Below are 24,150 nucleotides of genomic sequence, written 5' to 3'. Positions count from 1 at the left end.
GCCAACATTAGCGTATATACTCTGTCTACATTATGCATTTAAGACTCGATGAATATTTATTTTTCATTTAAAAAAACTTTATTACTCACAGCGATTAGGCTAAGCCTACATGTTTTTGGAAAATGATTGAATACACTCTAGATGGTTTCAGCGCGCTCCTGCGCTCATTGATGATGCGTCATTATTCACTCATTATTCTAATTATAAACATGGTCAAAACCTTTCCACACCTCAGACTTTGCTTTAGTTGCTGGTGCAACCAAAACGTAATCGCCAGAGGCAAGCCTCCGTTGCACCTACTCAGCATCCATTTTCGCATCTTTCACGCGCTAATCGAAACACATCACATGACCGCTCGTTTTTCTCGCAAACCGGAGCGCAAGCCCGAGCCCGAGCCCGACCCGAGCCCGCGTAAGATTAAATAAATTAAGCCCGAAGAAGTCGGGTCCCATCGAGTCCCGTAGGGTTCGGGCAAAGATCTTAAGCTCTACTTTCCACATCTATTAAGATATTTTTAAGGCCTTAATATGTGGAAATGCGAATTTCCAAGACCTTTAAAAACCTTTTTAAGACCTGCAGAAACCCATAATGAAATTTTTATCCTTTATATGTAAATATTTGCCCAAATGCATTATAAAGTCATTTTCCCTATTTGTACAAATTAATTTCCACATTATATGATAAAACATAGCAAGTCATGCATGTCATGTAATATTTGCGTGTAAAAATCTTTTGCAGTTACATTTACTCTTTGTTTAGTATAGCTTCTAAAAGCATCATTCATCAAGAAGGAGGAGACTCCATAACAACAGTAGCTACAACATTATTGCCAAAGCATGTGATCTAACAACCATCAACCAACAGACACAATTATTGAGTAGTAATCTTTAAATGGGTCAGTCTCAACACTGTCCAGACGTCATCACTCATGTCAGTACCTGAAACTCATCTCCTCCCTGTTACTCAACAGCTTAATTCACAGGTAATGATCTCTTGTGCCAAAACAATAACTCTTCCCCAAGAAAATCCTGCACGATACTACAAAGATGTTCATAGCCAGGATCATTGATGAATCTATCAGGATCATCAGTGTTTATACTCATCTGGTGTATTACCTCACTGGAGTTTCTGGAGGGTCCAACACAAACAAATGGACTTTACAATTTGGGAGGTAAACAGTTCTGCACTGTTAACATTAAAGTGATCAATCCATGTTGTGCAGCAAGGGAAACAAAGACAGAAATCACAGACCTCCATGTCTCAGTCATTTATCTAGTGATTAAGACTGTAATGTTTTTAGGACACATTCCTATCAAATTACTGAAGGCTGCCATCATATCTTAAAGGTAACTTAAGATGGGTTAAGCAAAATCTACAAATGCTCAATCCAGCAAATTCATGCATATAAGGAGTATATAGCATGCATATTTATATGATCCTTGCCGTCTACAAAACAAATCGCTTGACTACATCACAATATCTTCAAATGCTATAATATTAATGAATACATTACATTTGACAATATAACACTATTTATGTGAGTATTTACAGTATACTCTTATATACATTATCTCTTAAAACCTCAGTGATCTTGTGATCTGTGTGTACATATATATAAAACTGAAAAGACTTCTTGTCTGTCACAAGCCGGCAAAGAAAAAACAGGGTCTGGGTCCAAATGCAGGGAATAATCTTTTAATTAGAATAAAACATAAACAAAAAAGCAAACAAGGCAAAAACAAAACAAAACAGATAACAAGGACAAGAGCAGAATCAGAAGCAGTCAGAATGCAAAACACAATTAACATTAACATAATACAGCCAGACAGAGTGGTGTGTGAGACGAGAAGTCCATGACAATGAGCAACAGCTGTGTGTGTGATTGAGAGGTGTGCAGAGTGAAGGTGAATGAGTCCGGGAGCAAGGGAGAAACACGGGTGTAGCAACTAAACAGTAATGAGGTGACAAGGTGGGTGGGTCAGAAAAGGACAGGAGAGAGCACATGGCACCAAACAAACACAACACTCACAGAAGACAGTGACAGAAAGACAGGAGACTGTGACAGAGTCTAGGTTTTGTACAGGCATATTGCAGTTAATTTCACATGATGATTGAAATTCATATGTTTCGGATATTTTAAAAGGGACATTGAATTCCCATTGTGCTGTCTTTTAAGGAGAAAATGTGCTGCTTTTTGTTCAGCAGGTAGCTGCACTGAAACAACTGGCCTGGACACCACTGTTGTTTGATTAATAGAGTGATAATATGGGGAAAAAATTTAGAAGCTTTGAAAGGTCTTAATGAAACTGTACCACTGTTCATTTAAATATTACATTTTTGTTTCATTCTGTGTTGACATTAACATGTGCTGCATTAAATGAATCCAAGTAACACATAGTTTGGCACTGTGCCCATTAGCAAATAGTACAAACACCTCACTTTTCAGTGGACTGTTCCTGTAGCTCATTCCTGAAAGCCTTGTGCTGAATCTTATGGTCAGCCAAAACGTGCCAACTATTCTACCTTAGTTTTTAAAATAGCAACATTCCCACAAGGACATTAATCAAAAATGATCACTACAGTGATAATAAATTGTCACTGAAATTATTACATTGCATTATCACTCATCACCCATGTCCTCAAACTGTAACCCATTACTTTATAAAGATTAAAAAATATATTACATTTAAGAAAAACAAAAATAAAGCTCTTTAAAAGAAACATTAATACTATGTTCTGACTAAGATATTTTATTTTATTTATTTGTTATCAAATATAGGCTACCTTTAGCCTATATACTTTTACTTCTAAGATTTCACAGGGGTGTATCTACTTTTTGTCAACACTGGATATTTATAAATACATTTAATCTCAAAGTCAGTCTTCATCCTCAAGGTCCTCTTTCCAATATGAACTTTATAGTTGTATATTTTAATTATTGTTGCCTGCTTGTCCCAGAAAGAATCAGTGCTAAGAACCTCTAACATTAAAGCAAGTCTGTGTGAAACACGTTCACGCTCGTGCACGAGGATGAGAAAAACAGCGCTACCTGAGGAGCTCTAAACATTCTGGAAACCCAGCTTCGGCAATCGCTTCTTTTCCTGTCATAAATGATTTGCTTTCATGTTCTCTCGTGCGTAAAACACAGAGTCGTCTGTATTTTTATTTTTATTATTATTATTCATTTACGTAAAGTGACGCTCTTTACTCTGATTAATGTATTAAGAAATACATGGAGCTTATTAAAAAAAATCAAATTTGTATAAAAAGACTTGAGCACACCTTTCATAAACATGTTTGCAGTATAGTCTATTAAAAGTCATTTAGATGTGTTATGTGGGGATTAAAGTAAAATAACTCGAGGCGGTATGTGCAAAACTTTAGGCTATTATATTTTATCATAAAAATCGCAAAATCATTTATTAATCATAAAAAAGCAGTGAAGAGCTTTTGCTATAGGCCTATAACGTTTGTAGATTGTACATACAAACCTCCATTTGTAAATCTCGGTGGAACATAGCCTATGTGGAAGCTTGTTTGAAAAGAAGAAGAAGAAGAAGAAAATAAAATCACGCACACTTTGAAAATTAGCCTACTTTAAACTTTATCATGGTTAGACCACTTGACATTAAATACATTTTTCTGGAGTTATACTGATATAAACGTTTTCCAAAACGACAAATTAATTTTAAAAACATGACTACAAATCAAACATTTCCAAGAAGTTGCCACATGGTGTTTTTATCTAGATTCCTAAAATATGTATTTTTTTATTACCTCCAACATCACTGACCCATGTTTTAAAGTACGAATATGTAACTGCACGTTCCTATCTCTGCCAAAGACGCGCTGTTTGGAGCTTCATAGCCTACATCTCCAACGATATATAGATCTCAGGACGGTTTGAATGTTTCGTCCGATATAAATTGGGGATGAGAGAGAGCATCCTGCACATCTCAGGCACGCATCAAGCAGTGAGATCATTTGTGTTATAAATATCTCTTTGCCAGCAGATCTGCTCCAGCTCTTGCAGCTGAAGGTAATGCCCACCAGAGAAACAGCGAGTTACCTCAGAGCGCTGGAGCAGCAGCAAAATGCTGGAAGAATGAACGTTCCTCTCCTGCTTTTACTCCTGTTTCAGTTGCCTCGCTCTGCACTGCTTACGGGATTTGAACGCGCGTATTTGGAGCACCAACTTGTCGAGGAACGGCGCGTATCAGGGCGCAGGACTGGAAGACTGTATTGTAGAGTTGGAATAGGTTTCCACCTTCAGATTTACCCGGATGGAAGAGTCAACGGGAGTCACGAACCTAATACGTTAAGTAAGTTATCATTTGCAAATCTATTCAGACATTAGGTAATGTGGAGGACGAAGTTCAAATCAGTGACTGATTGATCCTTTTTCATACTTGGTAGCCTAGGCTATGGCTGCAGATTCTTCGATTATACTTTTCTGATGGAAATAAACTTAATACTCACTATGAATGAAATTGTGCCATTTACATCCTAAATGCCGATAAGCCATTCAAATGACCAAATACAATAATTGAAATGCTTTAATGGTATGTATGTATGAGCTGTGCAAAAAATGTATTGGCTCAAATAACTCTAATTCCAGACTGATTAATTAATAAATGATAAACTAGAACTTCCTCTGGTTGGAGTCTCTTATTTGGAGCGGATGTTTATTTACAGGTATGGGAACAGGTGCAGCAGCTGAGATCAAAATGCTAGTGAGCTGAAAGCTGGAGTGAGTTGCATCATTAACATGCCATGCACTAGATTTCTGTTAATGGTTGAATTGCTCGGTACACATACCATAGTACTAGGTCTATTTAAAGGGTCTAATGTCAAACAGATGATCAAAATTAGATTAAAGTAAAAAAGGACTTTGAGTTTGGCTGTGGGTGTTAAGTCCATATACCAGACAAAATGTTTAGAAAGCAAACATCATTGACCTGAAATATCTCTCTGAAAGAATACAGCCTAAACAATCTAATTTTCAATATAAACAAACAGTAATAACCAATACTATTAATGCCTTAAATATAAATATATATATATATATATTCAAATGCCAGCCAGTTTTTATATTAAGCAATCAACTATTATGTGGAAGTTTAGTTTACAGTTATGTGAAACCATCTAAAAATGTATATAAAAAAATAACAGTGGTAACCAATGTGCTATAATCAGTTATTTCTGCTTATAATCAGCTTATTTCTGCACCCATTGAAGTCTGTATCACTACACATAAGCTAAACGACGAGCACACAATAATGTTTTTTTTATGATGTAAGTGTGATTTACAGTATGTGTTGCAGTGCTTTCTCTATTATTTACTTACTGTTAATATGAAAGCATTCAATATCCTGTGTAATATAAAATAAAATAAGACAGTGTTCATGTTCACACGGTCAGTGTTTTGGAATAAATGTACTTATTACCTGATATGAGTTTGATTTAATTTTGCAGAAGGGCACTATAAATATAAACTATAAATATAAATATAAAATAAACATATTATTATGACTCTAATTGTATGTCATGTACATACAACTGCACATAGGAGTGGCTAGTATAGTGTTTGTTTATGAGCTGGTAACTGAACTCAGTTCCCTTTCAGTCGGTCACTACGAGCCACGTCGTGACTGACGAACTGGGATCTCGCTTCGAGAGACCAATCTACTTCAAGTGTAAACTAAACAAGCCAATGGACATTGGCATGCAATGATTGCATCCAGTTGCTGCTGATTATAACATGAGCATAAAAAGTCAGCTGGTGCAACACATACCAACTTTTCGATTTGGAGCCGAGTGATAACATGGTCCTGCTTCACAGAGGAACATGCACGGTCAGTGCTGAACTGCTTGAATTCAGAGTGCCTCTAGAGCAGGTCTCCAGACATGCTGTGTTTTATGCGGATGCCTCCACCACTGGTTCAGGGGCCACGTACAATGAGCATGCAGTGTTAGGGGTGTGACGATCCCCTAACTGCACTGGCATACCAATTGCCTAGAGTGGTTAGAGGCACATCTTGCATTAAATCCGTCTCAAAGGGTGCTTACGAGGCAAGAATGTACTGGTCGAAAAGGGACAACACAGCGACCGTTGCATACATCAATCGATAAGGTGGTCTGTGTTCCCATCGCATGTCGCAGCTTGTCGCCGTATTGGCCCACTCGTACTTGATTCCCCGAAGCTAATGCTCCTCATGACAGCCCCTCCCTGGCAGATTCCTCTAAGGAAGGATCTACTGACTCAGAGATGGGACACCCTGTGGCACCTGCATCCAGACCTCTGGAAACTTCATATCTGGTCCCTGGACAGGATGTGGAGTTTCTAGGTGACTTAACCCAAGAGATAGTTGACACCATCATAGTTGGCACTGTCTACATGACACACTTATGCTGTGAAGTGGAGCCTATTCGTCGAGTGGTGTTCTTCTCGTTGAGAAGACCCCTGGAGATGCCCAATTAGGGTCATGCTTTCTTTTTTGCAGCAAGGGTTGGAGTGTAGGCTGTATTCTTCCACCCTTAAAGTCTATGTTGCTGCGATTGCTGCTAACCATGACCCCATGGTTTAGTGTAAATCAGTAGGAAAGCATTACCTGGTCCTCAGGTTCTTTAGGGGGGCAAGAAGTTTAAATCTTCCCCTCCATATTCTCTTGTGACCTGTCTCTAGAGCTCAAAACCAACCTGTCCTCCAACCAATACGCTCGTATAGGTCGTTTGTCCAAATCCCTGAAATACAACCCATCAGAGCGTATCCTACAATTGCACCCCTATCGGCAAAACGTCGTTTTCATATTAATGTTTTGTATTCTTTTATTTGCACTCTGGTTTGTGTTTCGTGTAGCTCAGTTGGTAGATTATTGCGCTATACCTTGATATGTAATCATGCTATCATGGGTTCGATCCCAGGGAACGGACGTTTACGAAAATGTATATGCTCAATAAATCATAATTTAGCATGATTTCTGTGAGGGTTAGGTTTAGGGGTGGGGTTAGGTGTGGTCATTCGAACGAATAAGCAACCTAGTAAAATATGTAGGAAATACTGTGAGATCGGTGTAAAAAGCCTACACATTGCATTTAAATAAACGTGCGTTTTGATTGGTAATAACGTGATACGTCATTTCATGACGACAGACGCAACGCGATACTTTCATTATTTTTACACCCGCTAGATGGCGCTTAACTTTAAAGCGTAAATATGGGTCGTAATAAGGTGCTTGTACAAACGACCTATATAGTCGTTTTTTATTGGAGGACAGGCTCCTCAAAACACTACAGAACGGCCCATTTGAGTTTTTGCAGTCAGTTGAGCTGAAGTTTCTACCAATGAAAACCCTGCTCCTGCTTGTACTGGCCCGAATCAAGAGGGTAGGGGACCTGCACGCATTTTCAGTCGACAATTTGTGCCTAGAATTTGGGCAGACTGACTCCCAGGTAATCCTGAGGCCTCTTTGTCTATGTCTATCAGGATCCATTCTCACTCTACCATAAGTGTTGCATCCTCCAGGGCGCTGGCTTGTGGTGCCTCACTGACAGATATTTATAGAGCTGTGGGCTGGGTGACCCCCAACACGTTCACTAGATTCTATAGACTTCCTGTGGAACCGGTATCCTCCTGTGTTCTCACCTCAAATGGGTAGAAGTGCTGAGAGACCCCGGTATTGTGTCAGCTTGCTAAAATTGCTCCAGAGAGTCCATACTGTAGACCCTGTTGAGCTCCTCCACCCCTCTCGGCAGTTGATGAATCAGTGAGAGCCGGTAGAGGGCTGGGTTCCATATGTAGAGACCTTACTGGATCCCATATGTGTAGCCTCATAACTTGTGTTTCCCGGGCAGACTCTCTACCATTTCCAAGAGGGTAACAATCACCTGTTTTCTTCCATATGCACTTAAACGTTTGAGCATATGTGTAAATGCTTCCGAAACCTCCTTCAGGAAGGATGGGGCTTCAACAATGTTCCTATTCCAAGTGGAATGGGTATGTTATCCCAGTGTTACATTAGAATTCAAAGGTACAGCACGCACATCCAAAAACTTTAAAACTGGGTGCTGGGCAGACAAGTAGTTGCAAAGGTAAACAATGAGTCCGCACACCAGAAAATGCTCCTTAGCAATGAGCAACCATTAAAATTGCTAAGGAGCATTTTCTGGTGTGCGGACTCATTGTTTACCATCCCAGTATTACATCCCAGGACCTAGATACGTCGGAGTGTCTCTTTTGTGCATGTGCTCTGTTTGTTTTGTTCTGCTTTTCTCTCTCTCTCAATTGCTGATAAGGACTAACAGGTGGAGATCAATTAGTTGATAATTCTGCCGATAACTGTACTATCCTGACTGGCCACTAGAGGAAATGTTTAGAGTTAAAAGGCAGAGCTGAGATGTCTGGAGTATGGAGGCTTGGAGCAAGAGTCCCTTCTGTTGACTTCTCTTGTGTTTGTGGTTAATTTGTTGTTGACAAAAGTGTGTTGAAAGATCTTTAATCCTCTTGTGTGAGGACTAGTTTAACCCAAAGTAGGTTTATTTAATTTTTCAGTTTAGACCAAAATAGATTTTGTTGCTCTTTATTTTTTTATTTATTTTTTTTGTGGGAAGCTGTAGGTAGGTGGTTGCCATTTATTTTGACTACATTTTTTCTCCTGTATAAGTATAGTAAGTGAGTAAGTATAATATTTTTTCTTTTAATTGTTAGATTAGGTAGATTGCATTTAGGAGATAGTATGTTCTATTTATTATGTTGGCCTTGACTCCTCCTGAAGTTTGCTTCCTTGTGTTTAATAAATGTATTCTGTTTTGTATCGATTTTGTTGTTGTGTGTGTGTCAGTAGAAGCGGAAGCTCACTCCATTTCTCCACCACTTTCTTTATGGGGCAGCTGTGGCCTAATGGTTAGAGAGTTAGACTTGTAACCTGAAGGCCGCAGGTTTGAGTCTCAGTACTGGCAAGAGTTGTAGTGGGTGGGGGAGTGAACAAACAGCGCTCTTCCACCCTCAATACCCATGGCTGAAGTGCCCTTGAGCAAGGCACTGAACCCCCAGTTGCTCCCCAGGCACTGAATATAGCTGCCCAATGCTCCGTGGGGGTGTTCACTACTCACTGCTGTGTGTGTGCACTTGGATGGGTTAAATGCAGATCACAAATTTTGAGAATGGGTTACCATACTTGGCAAATGTCATGACTTTCACTTTATTATTTCTTCCCTTCCCTAGACTGGGAGGTATGTAATACCAGTGTTATCCAATCTCACTGAGTGGGCAGTGCTATGACAACGGTGACTGGTCTTCCTGTTGCGGTGGCTGACTGAAAGGGAATGTCTTGGTTACGTATGTTATTGGTCATGATGTGACATCTCCATTTTCTCCTTCAGGGAACGAGAGTTATACGTAACCGAGACATTCTCTTCTCCAACCTGCTATAGCATTGAATAATACTTAATGTAACTAAAATGTCATAGAACAATAGATAATATCAAGATTTAATGTTGTGTCTTTAAGAATGTAATGTTTTTCTAAATGACTTACTGTGTAATATCTCCTGGTGTTTGACCTGCCAAATATAGAGTTAAAAACTAGCTCCTATTTATTTATTTATTTATTTACTTACTTACTTACTTACTTACTTACTTACTTACTTTTTTCATTCTCCAACCAAAAACTTTACAACCATACAATACCCCTATTTTCTGCCATTTTTATAACATGAGAGAGGTTGACATATGTGATGATATACAATATCCACAAGTAGCAGTGCGATGTGGCCTTAGGTAATCACAGCATGTTGATATAAAGCCATATCACAGGCTATGAGTGTGTTATTGCATTTGTACAACAGTTTGATGGCACAAGTCTATAAATAAAAATGAGACCTCAACGAAGTATCTTTAAAATACCTCTTTTGTGCGAAACTATTTCCTCCACAGATTCAAACCTCAGTTTGACAGCGTAACTGTTAAGCCTCCATTACTAATTAGAAAACGTCACTTTAGAACTAGTAACGAAAGAACGTTGAGTTGTTTCATTAAAAGTTTATTGTATTACTTTATTTAAAGCTCACTCTATTATGCAGAGTAGAGTATTATGAGAGAGAGAGAGAGAGAGAGACGGACTGAGCGAGTGTGATTACCTGCATCTGATACAGCATTCCTTCTTCAGCTCAATCTCATATACACAATAAATCATTAGTTTGAATGTGCGCCGAGGAAAGCAATATCTTTCTCATACTATCCTTTCAACTATTAAGGGATATTTCTGATGACAGTGATGACATTTTTTGGCTGTGTCTTACAGGATGTTGTTGAAAGTAAAAATAAATTTCTTGTTTACAACCCTATTTCAGTCTCTTTCAATATACAAGTCTTTACTGCTGACTCAATCATAAAGACAGTCTCATTGCCATCTAATAGCAGAAAATTTTTACTAAAATCACCATCACAAACCCACACGCCATTTCTCAATACTAACTACTATCATTAAATAATACTATTATTTTTATAAAATATTATTTATTGAATAAATCGGGCGGACCGTTTGGCAAGTGATACCAAAACACAGCGGGAACAATCCAAAAGCATAAAGACCGTTTGCCTTCCAGTCGCTCCTGCTGTGCACTGGTGCCTCGCGCTGACCTGTCTGGCCGCCGCCATCCCTTACAAGCCTAAACTACATCAACAATGGTGGATGCTGCATTGCTATTGATGTTCATGGCTTTAAGAACCTACATCGGCATCCAAACACATCGAATCTAATGTGTTCTTGTTTAGCTGTTATTTCAAATATGGTGGTTAAAAGTATTTTGTTGGTCACGGTAACCCCGCCCCCAGCCCCTGACATATGCAGTTCTTACTTCTAGCCCAGCAATGTTTTGGTGCTACTTACAAACCACTTTTCCTGGTTCAGAGCTAGTGCTTTGGGTGTCGAAAGAACCGATTTGAAACTAGGCTCTAGCTCCGAACCAGCACCCAAACTGTGTTGGTGGAAAAGGGGTAAGATACATCAGAGCCAGTGGCAAATTGAAGAAGAACTGGCAGAGGTAAGGCTGCTCTCTGGGTGTTCTTGAGCCCTGAACAGTCGCTGACACCCTGGAGCTCATATTTCTGAAAACGTCAAAGCTTATTTTCAAATAGACTCAAATATCTTTATTAACAAACCGCAAATCTAGTCTAAACATCTAAAGTCTAAACCATTACAGTCTCACCTAAAATACTCTTAAATATATATTCTGTGACATAAAAACAGTATTATTTATAAAGTATATACAAATTAAAGTGATTTGGACGTCCGCCATGACACTCGCTATGAGAAATAATGCAATCGGAGTGATAACAACAGTGAAAGGGTCGGAGTTCTGTTATCACTAGAATATTATACAACTGGCTCTCAGCCAATCAGATTCGAGGACCAGAAATAACTGTTGTATAATAAATAATAATAATCAATGACATGTCAGACAACTTCCACATATTACCTTAGCCCACTTTCAAAATTCAGTTACTGAAAATTTAAGGAAGGCACTTTGGTTATAGAATGCAATCTCTTTAATCATCAACAGAACCGTATGTATTACTCCAAACAGGACTGACAACTATATTGTCCTGTTGTGTAGACACCACTGCAATCAATGTGTTTTTTTTTCTTTCTTTCTTTCTTTCTTTTTTTTCATCTGTAGGTGTGCTAGAGCTGTTTGCTGTGTCTCAGGGGGTCATAGGGATCCGAGGGGCTTTTAGCAACCGATTTCTAGCAATGAACCAGAGGGGAAGGCTTCATGCGACTGTAAGTCTGATCCAACACAATATAAGCGCATATATCCACTACAAAAAAAAAAAAAAAACAAGAAAAAACAAACAAACAAACAAACAAAAAAAAAAACACTCCGAGTGCAAACCAACCCAAATGTGCTAAAGAAAAACTCCCCATACACACTTTTAAAAACCTCTACAAGTTCTCTCTACAAAGACTTGTACGGCACATTGCATGGAGAGATACACTGCAGTTTCAGTCTGCAATGCAATCTGGCTTTGAGGGTTCTGGACTCTGGAGATAGAAGGCAGAGCTTATTAGCATGTGCTAATGGGAAGGGCAGATTAAAACGAGTCTGGGGTAGTTGATAATCTTTCAAGGAAGGGAATCAATATGTGTGTCAACAAAGTTGGGCAGCTTTAAGGGCACTTAGCACACAAACAGCAAGAACTGGGACTTATGCATACAAAGCAACAGTATATGGAACTCTGAAATATATTCATATAGCTTTAAAATTAAAATTTGTTTAATCCTCCCATAATAGAAATTTCCTTTTTTTCCCAATTTGTCCAAAGGATCGCTCTCAGAGACACTACACATTTCATTGTGAGAAAACTCGATCTATCCCATCTATTCAACCAATCTATCATTATCCTTATTCAGCTTTCTACTCCACATGATAATAAGTAATATTGTGAAATATTATTACAATTTAAAATAACTATTGACTATTTTAATTTATTTTAATATGTAATTTATTCCTGTGATTGCAAAGCTGAATTTTCAACAGCCATTACTCAATCTTCAGTGTCACATGATATTACCGAAATCATCCTAATTATATGCTTAATATTTTTGTGGAAAATGTGATTATTTTATTATTATTATTATTATTATTATCTTTGATGTTTATAAAGTTTAGAAGAACAGCATTTATGTAAAAATGTATGTAGGTCAAGATTTAAAAAAAAAGAGCTTTAAAATTATTATGAATAGACTAACATTTTGTTACATCAGGGGCATTTCAGAAGTGACAGAAATGTCAAATACAATAGTTTTATGTATGTATTCTTATAATTCTTCTTATTATTTTTATTTTTTACAAGTAATTATTTTCTTATTTATTACTTTGAATTTGCTATAAGAAATCAAATACACCATTTGACGATATTCAGTCATTTTTAATCTTTTCCTAATGGCAATTTTATGATTTATGATTTATGTTTTTACATTTTCTGCATAGAATTAGGTAGAAAATATACTTTATAGTTTCTGTACTGTCATAAATGATATGTCACTTAGCACTGCATCATTCATAAATGCAGTGTTGTGCCAGTTCATACTTAAAAAGAACTAGCTCAAAGTTCAGTTCACACAGATGATAATGAACTAGTTCATGTTCATAGTTCATTTAAAAAAAAAAAAATGAACTAAGTTCACATATCTAAAAACGAACTAGTTCGCGTTCATTTGTTAAATTCTTTTTAAGATAGGCCACTATCTTACTCAATAGAACCTCTTTACCATCCATTACCAGTTGCAAATCACTGCCACTCCAAAACTAATCAAAATTATTGTACCAATAAACAAGAGACAAGTATTTATACATTTCAAGCTTTGTGTATTTGATGTATTTGTCATGTCTGTGTGAGGCATACACTGAGTTTCGTTAAGTTAGGATGTGCTCTAGTTCACGTGCAATGCAAGTGAGCGCGCGGGCAACTCCGTTATATTTGTTTCGTCGGCCTATTCATTAAATACAGGGAATTGGTTGATGAAAAGTTGATTAAAATTAAGATACTATTTATACAAAACGAAATTCACTTTAAAGAAAGGCTTTCTATAACAACTTCAACTTCAACGGTCAAAATCATGTCTGACCCGCTCCATGTCTCATATTGCGCATGTTACTCGGTCGTGCTGTTCACTTTTCATAAATCAACATAAATGGAAAAAAAAAATAACATTATAATATTTTAACAAATATGAGACGCGCTTTTTTTAATGGCTACAACAGTATAGTATGCCTACATAGCCTACTCTCTATTTGTACAAATTTCTGCACATTAATTTAATTCTGAATTTTGCACACACAAGTTTAAAGGCATTTGTTCAAATCAAGTTCACGGATAATTGTGCATGCATTTATTAGCCTAATCATTATGATACTAAAATCCTAATAAATAGGCTATGCTATGTACAAAAAATCAGATGAGCCCATAAAATGAACGGTTAAGTATTTTCCTCCCATAGAAAACCATTATAAGAACGCTTAATATGGCTTAATGCAGATTAGAATGTCCCCTTATTATGTCGAAATAACGAGATATCGATACTAGGCTACTGTGTCCACCGTGGTCTCCTTTTTGATCAGCGGAAACGATTTTTGCTTGTTTGGGATCTGACTGTCCAGCGTATTTGAAAAAGTTAAGCAAACTTTCCTGTCTTTTTGACATTTTTCCCCTGCGTGAAACGATCGAGGCTAAGAGCAATCTCAACAAGTACAACAAGCGCGCAAGTCATGTGTCACAAACATTGAACACTACACAAACAGTATTTTTTTTTTTTCATTTAGGCAATTAATTTTAGTGACACGGGAGGTGCCGGATCCAATGTCGGAGGTGACAGAACATGTTCCGGCTCAAATTAAGCCCTGGTAAAACCTGACTTTTCAAATGAGCGTGAATGTGAACTGCGCGTGCTGTTCATTCCTGCCAGAGTGAGCGCCGCTCTCGTTCACATTCATTGTATGAAAAGTGATTCGTTCAGTTCAGCGTTCGGCGAAAATATGAACGCGTTAAGTGAACGCCGTTCATTGAACGCGTTCATGCACAACACTGCATAAATGTTATTTATTAATTTTGTTTATTGTCAACGTTTCATCAGTTTATTCTGCTTTTTATTCAAATTAGCTGCAGACATAGCCTGACACTTCTATGAGTGCGAAAACTTCTTTATCTCATTCTCATAAAATAAAATGCTGTAGGAGGCTATTTAACTTTTCCTCTCCATCTGCAAATTATGATTTTGAGGAAAAACGGAGCATGTGAAGGAGAAATGCGAGGCACGAACACTGTTCAAGGTCTCCATTAATTCATGCTTGTAGTAATTTAATGTGTATATATTTTGAATGCATTGAAAGTTATAGGAATTGCGATTCATTCTATTCTTAGTGTTTTAAATCGATTACTGTCCCAAATTGGCGATTCACGATTCAAAAAACATGTTTCAAGATCGATGCATATGCATCGTCAGGGTTTGTAATCGATGCATCGATAAAACGAATGAATCGTTACACCCCTATACACACACACACTGAACAAATTATAAACGCAACACTTTGCACCCATTTTTCATTAGCTGAACTCAAAGATCTAAGACTTTTCCTACGTACACAAAATGCCTGTTTTTCTTAAATATTGTTCACAAATCTATCTAAATTTGTGTTAGTGAGCACTTCTCTTTTGCCGAGATAATCCATCCACTTCACAGGTGTGACATATCAAGATGCTGATTAGACAGCATGATTATTGCAGTTGTGCCTTAGGCGGGACACAATAAAAAGGCCACTCTAAAATGTTTTGAGGGGGCATGCAATTGACATGCTGACTGCAGGAATGTCCACCAGAGCTGTTGCCCAAGAATTCAATGTTCATTTCTCTACCATAAGCCGTCTCCAAAGGCATTTCAGAGAGTTTGGCAGTACATCCAACCGTCCTCACAACCGCAGACCACATGTAACCACACCAGCCCAGGACCTCCACATCCAGCATCTTCACCTCCAAGATTGTCTGAGACCAGCCATTTGGACAGTTGCTGCAACATTCGGTTTGTATAACCAAAGAATTTCTGCACAAATTGTCAGAAACCGTTTCAGGGAAGCTCATCTGGATGTTCGTCATCCTCATCAGGGTCTCAACCTGACAGAAGTTTGTCATCGTAAACCGACTTGAGTGGGCAAATCCTCACATTCGATGGCGTCTGGAACTTTGGAAGAGGTGTTCTCTTCAAGGATGAATGGTGGCGGTGGGGTTATGGTATGGGCAGGCGTATGATATGTACAGTGAGCACAGGTGCAATTTATTGATGGCATTTTGAATACACAGAGATACCATGACAAGATCCTGAGGCCCATTGTTGTGTTATTGTAGCATCACCTCATGTTGCAGCATGATAATGCACGGCCCATGTTACAAGGATCTGTACACAATTCCTGGAAACTGAAAACATTCCAGTTTTTGCATGGCCAGCATACTCACCGGACATGTCACCCATTGAGCATGGGATGCTCTGGATTGGCGTATACGACAGCATGTTCCAGTTCCTACCAATAACTTCGCATAGCCATTGAAGAGGAGTGGACCAACATTACACAGGCCATTAGGGTTGTGCCGATAGATGATAGTATCTTGTATCGACGATAGTCAGAGATATCGACATAAGCAGATTTCTCTGTCGATAATCAAGACAATATTAGGCTCATTGTCCTATTAATGTATTCGATTATAATAATAATAACTATTATTTTTATTTTTATTAGGCGGCTTATTATAATTCGGCTATCAAACTGCCCAGCTATTTTACTTCAGCACCGCATTTACACACACACACACACAGGGTGCGCGCGAGCGCAGTAGAATGTATTCTGTGAAGTTGTCCGCTTTGACTTGAATAACTCGTTAAATCCATGAAATGAAAGAGATAGAAAATGAGGAGTTGGTGTCCCACACATTTAATGGCTGAAACACGGCATAGCGCTCTTCTCATACATGAGAGATTAACACTTTCTTGGCGTTACAAATAAAGTAAAGACAAAATAATAACAAGGCGGCAGAGCGAACTTATCATCCATAGTGGTTCTCACATAGTCCTTCTCTTAAAGACTGATTACTTAACTTATAACACTCACTATGTGGTGATGAAGTAGAAGGGCTTCAGAAACACTATGGATGATAAGTTCGCGCTGCCGCCTTGTTATTATTTTCATGCACACCGCACTATAATGTGATGCATGCAAAATACATAGTTTTGGCCGTTACAAAGTCTCCATCCACAAATAGACGTACATCGTCTGCAGATATAAGGTATTTCATTGCACTTTAACAAGTAATCTGAACTATATATGTGCAGTATTTTAAACGAGCCCTCACTAACTGAATTTAATGCCACAGTTGTGTTAGAATGCATCTCATTCTTGTTTCTGTGGTGGTGCGTCGGTCTCGTCATGAGGCACGCGGTCCGGAGCGCTGTATGACTGATGCATAAGTTAAATTCAGCTTTACTCCAAATGTATGAACTTACCTGTTTTGAATACTTTATATTTAACATGTTCGTTTATGCCCAATATTAGTGTTAAACTGTTGGACTTTAAATGAAATCTACTATCGATTTTCACCGTTGACTGATTTTGCAGAACATTTAGACTGATAACTTCCGGGCGCAGATGCGGCAAATTTGTCACAGGATGCGCGATATGACAGTTGCGTCCGACTATATATGAACTAGTTGTTTTAAATACAGTGTTTTTTATATTTAACGTTAGTTTATCAGTATGTTTTAAAGTATATTTTTATGTTATGATATGACAAGAACAAACAGTCTCTCTCTTGCTCCACCCATGCATGATAATATCGTGTATCGTCGATCTCACATGCTGACGATATGACGATTTGAAAAATGACCATATCGCCCAACACTACAGGCCACAATCAATAACTGGTTTTCCTTTTGTTTACTTTGTCGCACACCCTCTGTTGCAAGTCTGGATGCAATAGATCAAGTGTGGCATGCAGTTTTAGTCCCAACAGCATTTCTGCTGGACTAATTCCTGTGGTGGATTGTGGTGTGATTCTGTGGCTTAACAGTACATGTGCCACTTTGGATGCCACACTCCCCTTTCCTGCCTTTTTCAATTATAGTTTTGAATGTCTGTACAGCTTGTTCAACCAAGCCATTTGTTGAGGCATGAAAAGGAGCAGAAGTGACATGTCTTATGCCATTTTTATTCATGAAGTCCTTGAACTCCGTGCTCACAAAATAGGCAGCATTGTCAGAAACTAACATCTCGGGTAGTCCATGATTGCTCTTCCTTATGCAATCAGTAGTAATTCCCGATGATGCAGTGGAAACAGGATTCACATCCATCCACTTTGAGTGAGCATCAGTGAGAATCAAATACATGTGACCAAGAAATGGACCTGCATAATCTTTGTTTATACTTTCCCAAGATTTCTCTGGTGCAGTTGCTGGAGCTTTCCTGTGTTCTTGACATGTTGAACAGATTTTTGCCAAAGCCTTAATGTCTTCATCCAGCTTCGGCCACCAGAAATAACTCCTCGCCAATGCATTCATGTTATATGAACAGACTGAGTGAAATGACTCAAGCCCCCCACAAGATACAGCCATCCTGCACACTCAATTCTGTTTTTCTGGCAGAATAGGGTTTGAATTCGGGTCATTTCCTTTGAAAAACACCTCCCATTGTCAGCACCACCTGTTGTACTTAGGCCAGAATGGGGTCATTACCAGTCCAGGTGTGAACATGCTCAGCTGATACTAAAGGAATGTCCTCCTTCATTAAGATTCGGTCCTCTGAACATGCTTCTAGGGCAGTGTTGGGAACAGGGCACCTACTCAAGGCATCAGCGTTGGCATGCTCCTTTCCAGGCTTATAAACAATAGTATATTCATAAGCCTGCATCATAACTTCCCAACTCTGAATTCGTGGTGACACCACATCGTGGTGGTCCTTTCATTGTAGAGATATAAACAGCGATTTGTGATCCATGCAGATTGTCAACTTTCTATGAAACAGATACTTGTGGAAACGCTGAATTCCAAAAATAACAGCAAGCCCCTATCTTTCGAGCTGCGAGTGGTTGCGTTCTGCAGGAGTGAGAGTTCTGGACATGAAACTGATGGGTCTCTCTTTGCCATCTCCCATTCGATATGACAAAACAGCTCCAACCCCTTAGGGAGAAGCATCACAGGCCAAGATGAGGTCTTTTTGAGTATCATCATGAACAAGCACCTTAGAAGACTGAAAGAGTTATTTCAATTTCTCAAACGCCTCACGTTCACTAACCCAGTGCCATTTTACACTTTTTCTCAAAAGATAATGTAAGGCGGCCAGACCGCCCTCCTTCAGCCACTTCAAAACCTCACTCAGTGTGTGCAGATGTTCATGATCTTCCTTGCCCGTTATGAGAGTGTCATCAAGGTATATCACGACACCAGGAATACCATGAAATAACCCCTCCATGATTCGTTGAAAAATGGCGGGACTGGAAGCTATGCCAAACGGCAGTCTATTTACTGTAAATAAGTCTTTGTGAGCGTTCAGTGTTACATATCTTTTAGACTCCTCATCCAAGATCACTGGCTGCTATGCATGACTGAGATCCAGTTAATTGTATTTTTCACCCCCTGCTAACATTTCCAACAGGTCCTCAAATTTGGGAATTGGATTCTGCTCTAGCTTGGATGCCTGATATTCGCCACAAATCCTCACTGAATTATCTGGTGTAAGGACCGTTACAATTGGTGCCTCCTAATCTGAAAATTTTACAGGCTTCAAAATGTTGTCTATGACATCTGCTCTAACTCCACTTCTGTGCAAAAATTCAAACAAGACAGCAAGCTTTATTTTATTTCCTGCACAAGACCGTTGGTGCATACAGGAATATTTTTTTTGTACGAAACGCAAAAATCTTCCTCTTAAATTTACATATGAGCATAGAAACTTTAACCACTAAGTAAACATTTAGTTGGTATACTCAAGTCTTGAATCAAAACAAAAATAATAATTCCTTTGGAACAGCACACTTTCCAAATTACATATATATATATATATATATATATATACTTTACATAAAGTACTGTGCAAAAGTCTTAGGCCAGTAGTATTTTCACCAACAAAAAAAGGTTGTAAGTCAGTTATTTCAATGTTTTGCTGTAGTGTGTCAGTAGGAAATATGTTTACATTTCCAAACATTATTTTTGCCATTAATTGTAATAATCCAGTGAGATTTTTGTTTACATAAGGAGTCTGACAGCAGCCAGTCCAATCTGATCTCACCATCATCCAGTCTGTCTAGAATAACATGAAAAAACAGAACAAACTGAGACAGACTAAATCCAGAAGAACTGTGGCAATGTCTTCAAATCGCTTCAAGAAACCTGCAAAGCTACAGTACTGTGCAAAGATTTGCACTTGTGCAAAAATGCTGTAAAGTGAGGATGCCATCAAAAAACATTCCATAAATAGATTTTATTAATTAACAACTAAATTAATTCAACATTTGGTGTTACCACGCTATGTGTTAAAACACTTTTGTCCTAGGTGCACTTGCACATTGTTTTTCAGGTAGCTTTGCAGGTAGTTTTTTTGAAGTGCCTTGGAGACATTGCCACAGTTCTTCTGGATTTGTTCTTCAGTTTGTTCTGTTTCTTCATGTTATTCCAGAAAGACTGATTATGGTGAGATCAGATCTCTGTGTGGAGCACTGGCTGTTGTCAGACTCCTTGAGCAAACAAAAATCTCACTGGATTATTACAATTAATGGTAAAAATCTGTATTTATAAAGATCATACTTCACATTAATTTTTTTTAAATTTTAGAATAATCTTGTAAATTGAAAGATAATAAAGTAGTCTGGTAAATCTGAGGATTAGCCTCCAAACTTACTGCAGACATCATCTGTAATTAAAGCAGCTGCAGCGGCTCCATCAGACTGAAATTGGGTTTCATTTCTTCAGACCATCTACAGTTGCAAAGGCTTATTTAATAGCTGTCAGCTTGGGTTTTAAACCCCTAGCACTTCACTCCGTAGACAAGTCGGCCTAACCAAAGGAGTATCAAATGACTTTTTTGTTGCACTGTCTGTCATATTTAATATTTAGATGTTTTCATAGTGGCAAATTATTGCTGCGATAATGGCAAGGAAGACATATGTACATTATACTGTGTGACCTACCCAGCAAGCCATTACCAACATAATCTTTGCAAAGCTTAAGAGGTCACTGCAATTATTGAGAAAACAACAGAGAGCGAGTGAGAAACCAAGAGGCAAATGGAGATGCAACAGTCTTCCATTCCATGAAACGTGGATTGCATATGAGCCAGCGATGTGTCTCAAATGTAATTTTGCTCACATGGTCTAAAAGGTAAAGGAAACAACCCTGAATAATACAACGACACATACAAATGGAAACAAATCTGTCGTGCCAAGATGTAATTACTCGTATCTGTGTCTGCAACATTATAATAACTCAATGCTGGTGGTGCAAGGCTGAACAGTGGAGGTACCACAGTATGGGAAATCCTGAGAGAGGGTTGTTTTTGAATAATATTCGCAAAGAAAGCTGTCAGAGAACAGATACAGGTCAAGCAGCTGTACAAGTTCATGACTTGACAATAAAAAGTCTACTGCTTGCTTTAACAAAATTATCTAACAAAAGACATATGGGATTTCTTGTATTTCCTAAAGTACAGATTGAAATAACCCCCCAAAAATGTCTTAAAAGCATGTATCTTCAACAGCTGGCTGCTGTTTAAAACAACAGTCATAAAGCACTTCCAGAAGACAGAAACCATGTACCCTAATCAAACAAACGTTCAGCTGTTTTGGGGGTGAATTACCACAATTAGGGGAGAGAGCCCCTGTGAAGTTACGGTGGGTCAAGTTCTGACTGGCATGTTTAGAAAATATCATAATAGCACCATTTCTGCTTTGCTGCACTTTTCAGCAAACCAGAACAGTTTTATTATTTCAGAGTTTGGGAATTATGCAAGGCCTCTTACTTGGGACTGACCCTAATTAAATTCATGATATAGTTTCCCACCACATTTATTTTTAGAGAGTGAAGCCAAATTTCTTAATAATGTTCGTTATGTACAGATGTTGTTATAAGCTTCTGTTTACAAACTACTAATACTGTCTCCAAAATTTGCACAAAAAAGTCAGATTTTAAAAAAGTATAACTTCATTACACTAGATGCAAAATATCAAACCAAGGTGGCATCTGAAATCAAGTGATGCTAGAGCTTCTCGTGTGAAACCTGTAGCCAGTGTTTTGGTGATTTTTAATCGATGTATAAAATCAGTCTCCCCTACATTCACACAAGTGTCTTAGAAGAATAACCAGCAGTGTGCAATGTAAATCAATAAAGCAAAAATAGGGCACAATATACTGTATTCATATGAAGGAACTAATTTATCACATTATGAATATATGATCAGCAAAGTTTGATAACCAGAATTTTGTGAAAAATGTAATACAATGCAAACACATTCATACACTTTTTTCCAAATATATTTTGAGGCCACATGATAACATAAAATAAATGTAGAAACGTAAATTACTATATATTTACTACAGAGTTCATTACTATAGAAGGGCACCTTTTTTATTCATGACAAGCAAACAATAAGAAATCAAATAGGTATCAGCAGTGCTGTAGTTGACTCGGGATCACCTCATTTAAGTCCAAGTCAAGACTGAGCCTTTCTGGTCTTGGTCTTTACTCAGACTTGAATGAGCAGGCCTCAGATATACCTCCAAACTCATATTCGACAGAGAGTCGAGAGAAGAATCAACAACAGACCGATCAAGAAATAGTCTTATGAGTGTGCTTCATGCCTGCTATTTAGTGTATGGAAATGGCTGCATTTCTGAAACCCTATAGTGGAGGGGTTTGCACAGTATAACCATAGACTGCCAATAAACCAGCATGTGTCCTGCTTTCCTGTGCCCTGGAAGGATAAAGTTATTTCATAGCCTAATGAGTTTTCAGCCCACACAAACGAATCTCTGCGTCAGTCACCAAAGTCTTTGATTGGAAAGTCGGTTTTGATGACTTTTAGCTGGGAGATAAAAGTAAGACTCGCAATTATTCTGTAACCCCCTCAATGCTTCTTTTTGGGGCTCGGTGTCTACAAAATCTGCTTGCTGTTTTCATTAACTCTCTTTATGAGGGGCTAACTCAATCAGGCCACAAGGTGCTCTCTCTCCAGCAGCTGCTAATGTGGCACCCTACAAAGTGTGTGCATAGTAATTACTTATTATGTGCCCAAAGTGTTAAAGCTTTATTGATGTGCTGTGGCTCTATCTATTCCTGTGGCAAAATTGAAGCACAATCCAAAAGCTGATCCCTTCCATATTCAGTTCTGCTCATAAGTGTACATACCCTTTGCGGAATTTGTCAAATTTTTGTCATTTTTTTTACATTTAGATTTTTTTATTTAGTATTGCTTTGATGAAGCTATAATGCAAACCGCCACTTTGAATAAAGAAGAATGATTTAATTCAATGATTAATTGTGCAACCATGGTCTATTTATTTTATTTGTTGGCTCACATTAGCAAACTTGCTTGCAGGAAAAAAAAAAAAAAACCTTAAGGCCATTACTATTTCTAGCGTAAGTGTAAAACATTATCTCATTTGAAAGTAAGATGTACAAATAGTATAGGAAACCATACACTAAATAAACACCATTGCAGCTGGACTCCAGCTGAACTACAAGCAAAGATCATCAGAGGGATCTAGTATCATTCACTGACTGTGTTGAAAGCCAAGATTCAAGACATATTAATATGACCATTAACATGCACAGGCATATCAGTAACAGACTGAACAACTTGTTGATTTTCTACCTTTGTATCATTTTATTCCCCCCTTTCCTGTCCTTTTCCCCAGGAGAGCTTTACAGATGACTGTAAGTTCAGGGAGCAGTTTCAGGAGAACAGCTACAACACATACGCCTCAGTGATCCACAAGAACCATCGCACCGGCAGAGAGTGGTTTGTGGCACTTAACAAAAGAGGAAAAGCAAAAATGGGGTCCAGTCCAAGAGTAAAGTCACAACACATGTCTACACATTTTCTGCCAAGGATGAACTTACATGAAAAGACTCAACAAGGATTTACAATAACAGACAAAGAGCAGGAAAAACTTCCACCTCCACATCCATCAACACCCTCTATACTGAAAATAGCAGTCAACTCTGGAAAGAAGAATCGACCAGTAGTCAAATACTGGCCGAAGTTTCGATTTGGATAAACCAGTGCTGTCTTAAACGTGGACACATCTTGCAGAAAAGTTGGTTTTCTGAAATAACTACTTTTCTCTTCAGGATAATCAATACTTGCTTAATTTACATGTCTTGAGCATTCCAGTCATCATGTACATTATGTCAAAGGGCTGAATGAGCCAATCACAAGACATTTTCTGGACAGAATGTACTTCTGAAGTCTGATGTGCATCTCATCTTCTGAAAATCATGCTTATTTGAACTAAAATTGCTTCAAATGGGGATCTGCATAATTATCCTCAGTGATCTTACAAAATATAACTACATTTTTATATCTCACTGTATTTATACAATATATTTATGTCTCCAC

The 24,150-nt window shown here is 38.2% G+C and overlaps 1 protein-coding gene across 1 annotated transcript; it reads left to right on the top strand.

Annotated features, from left to right (window-relative positions):
- The first annotated feature begins 4,105 nt into the window (after window positions 1-4,105).
- Window positions 4,106-23,809, top strand: LOC132130432 (fibroblast growth factor 5-like). Its single transcript, XM_059542145.1, has 3 exons — window positions 4,106-4,322; window positions 11,679-11,782; window positions 23,447-23,809. Exons 1-3 carry the CDS (start codon window positions 4,106-4,108, stop codon window positions 23,807-23,809), a joined length of 684 nt encoding a protein of 227 aa, XP_059398128.1.
- The last annotated feature ends 341 nt before the right edge of the window (window positions 23,810-24,150 follow it).

This window comes from Carassius carassius, chromosome 4 (genome assembly GCF_963082965.1).
Source record: "Carassius carassius chromosome 4, fCarCar2.1, whole genome shotgun sequence".
Taxonomy (NCBI): Eukaryota; Metazoa; Chordata; class Actinopteri; order Cypriniformes; family Cyprinidae; genus Carassius; species Carassius carassius.
This window is presented reverse-complemented; position numbering and strand designations above follow the sequence as displayed.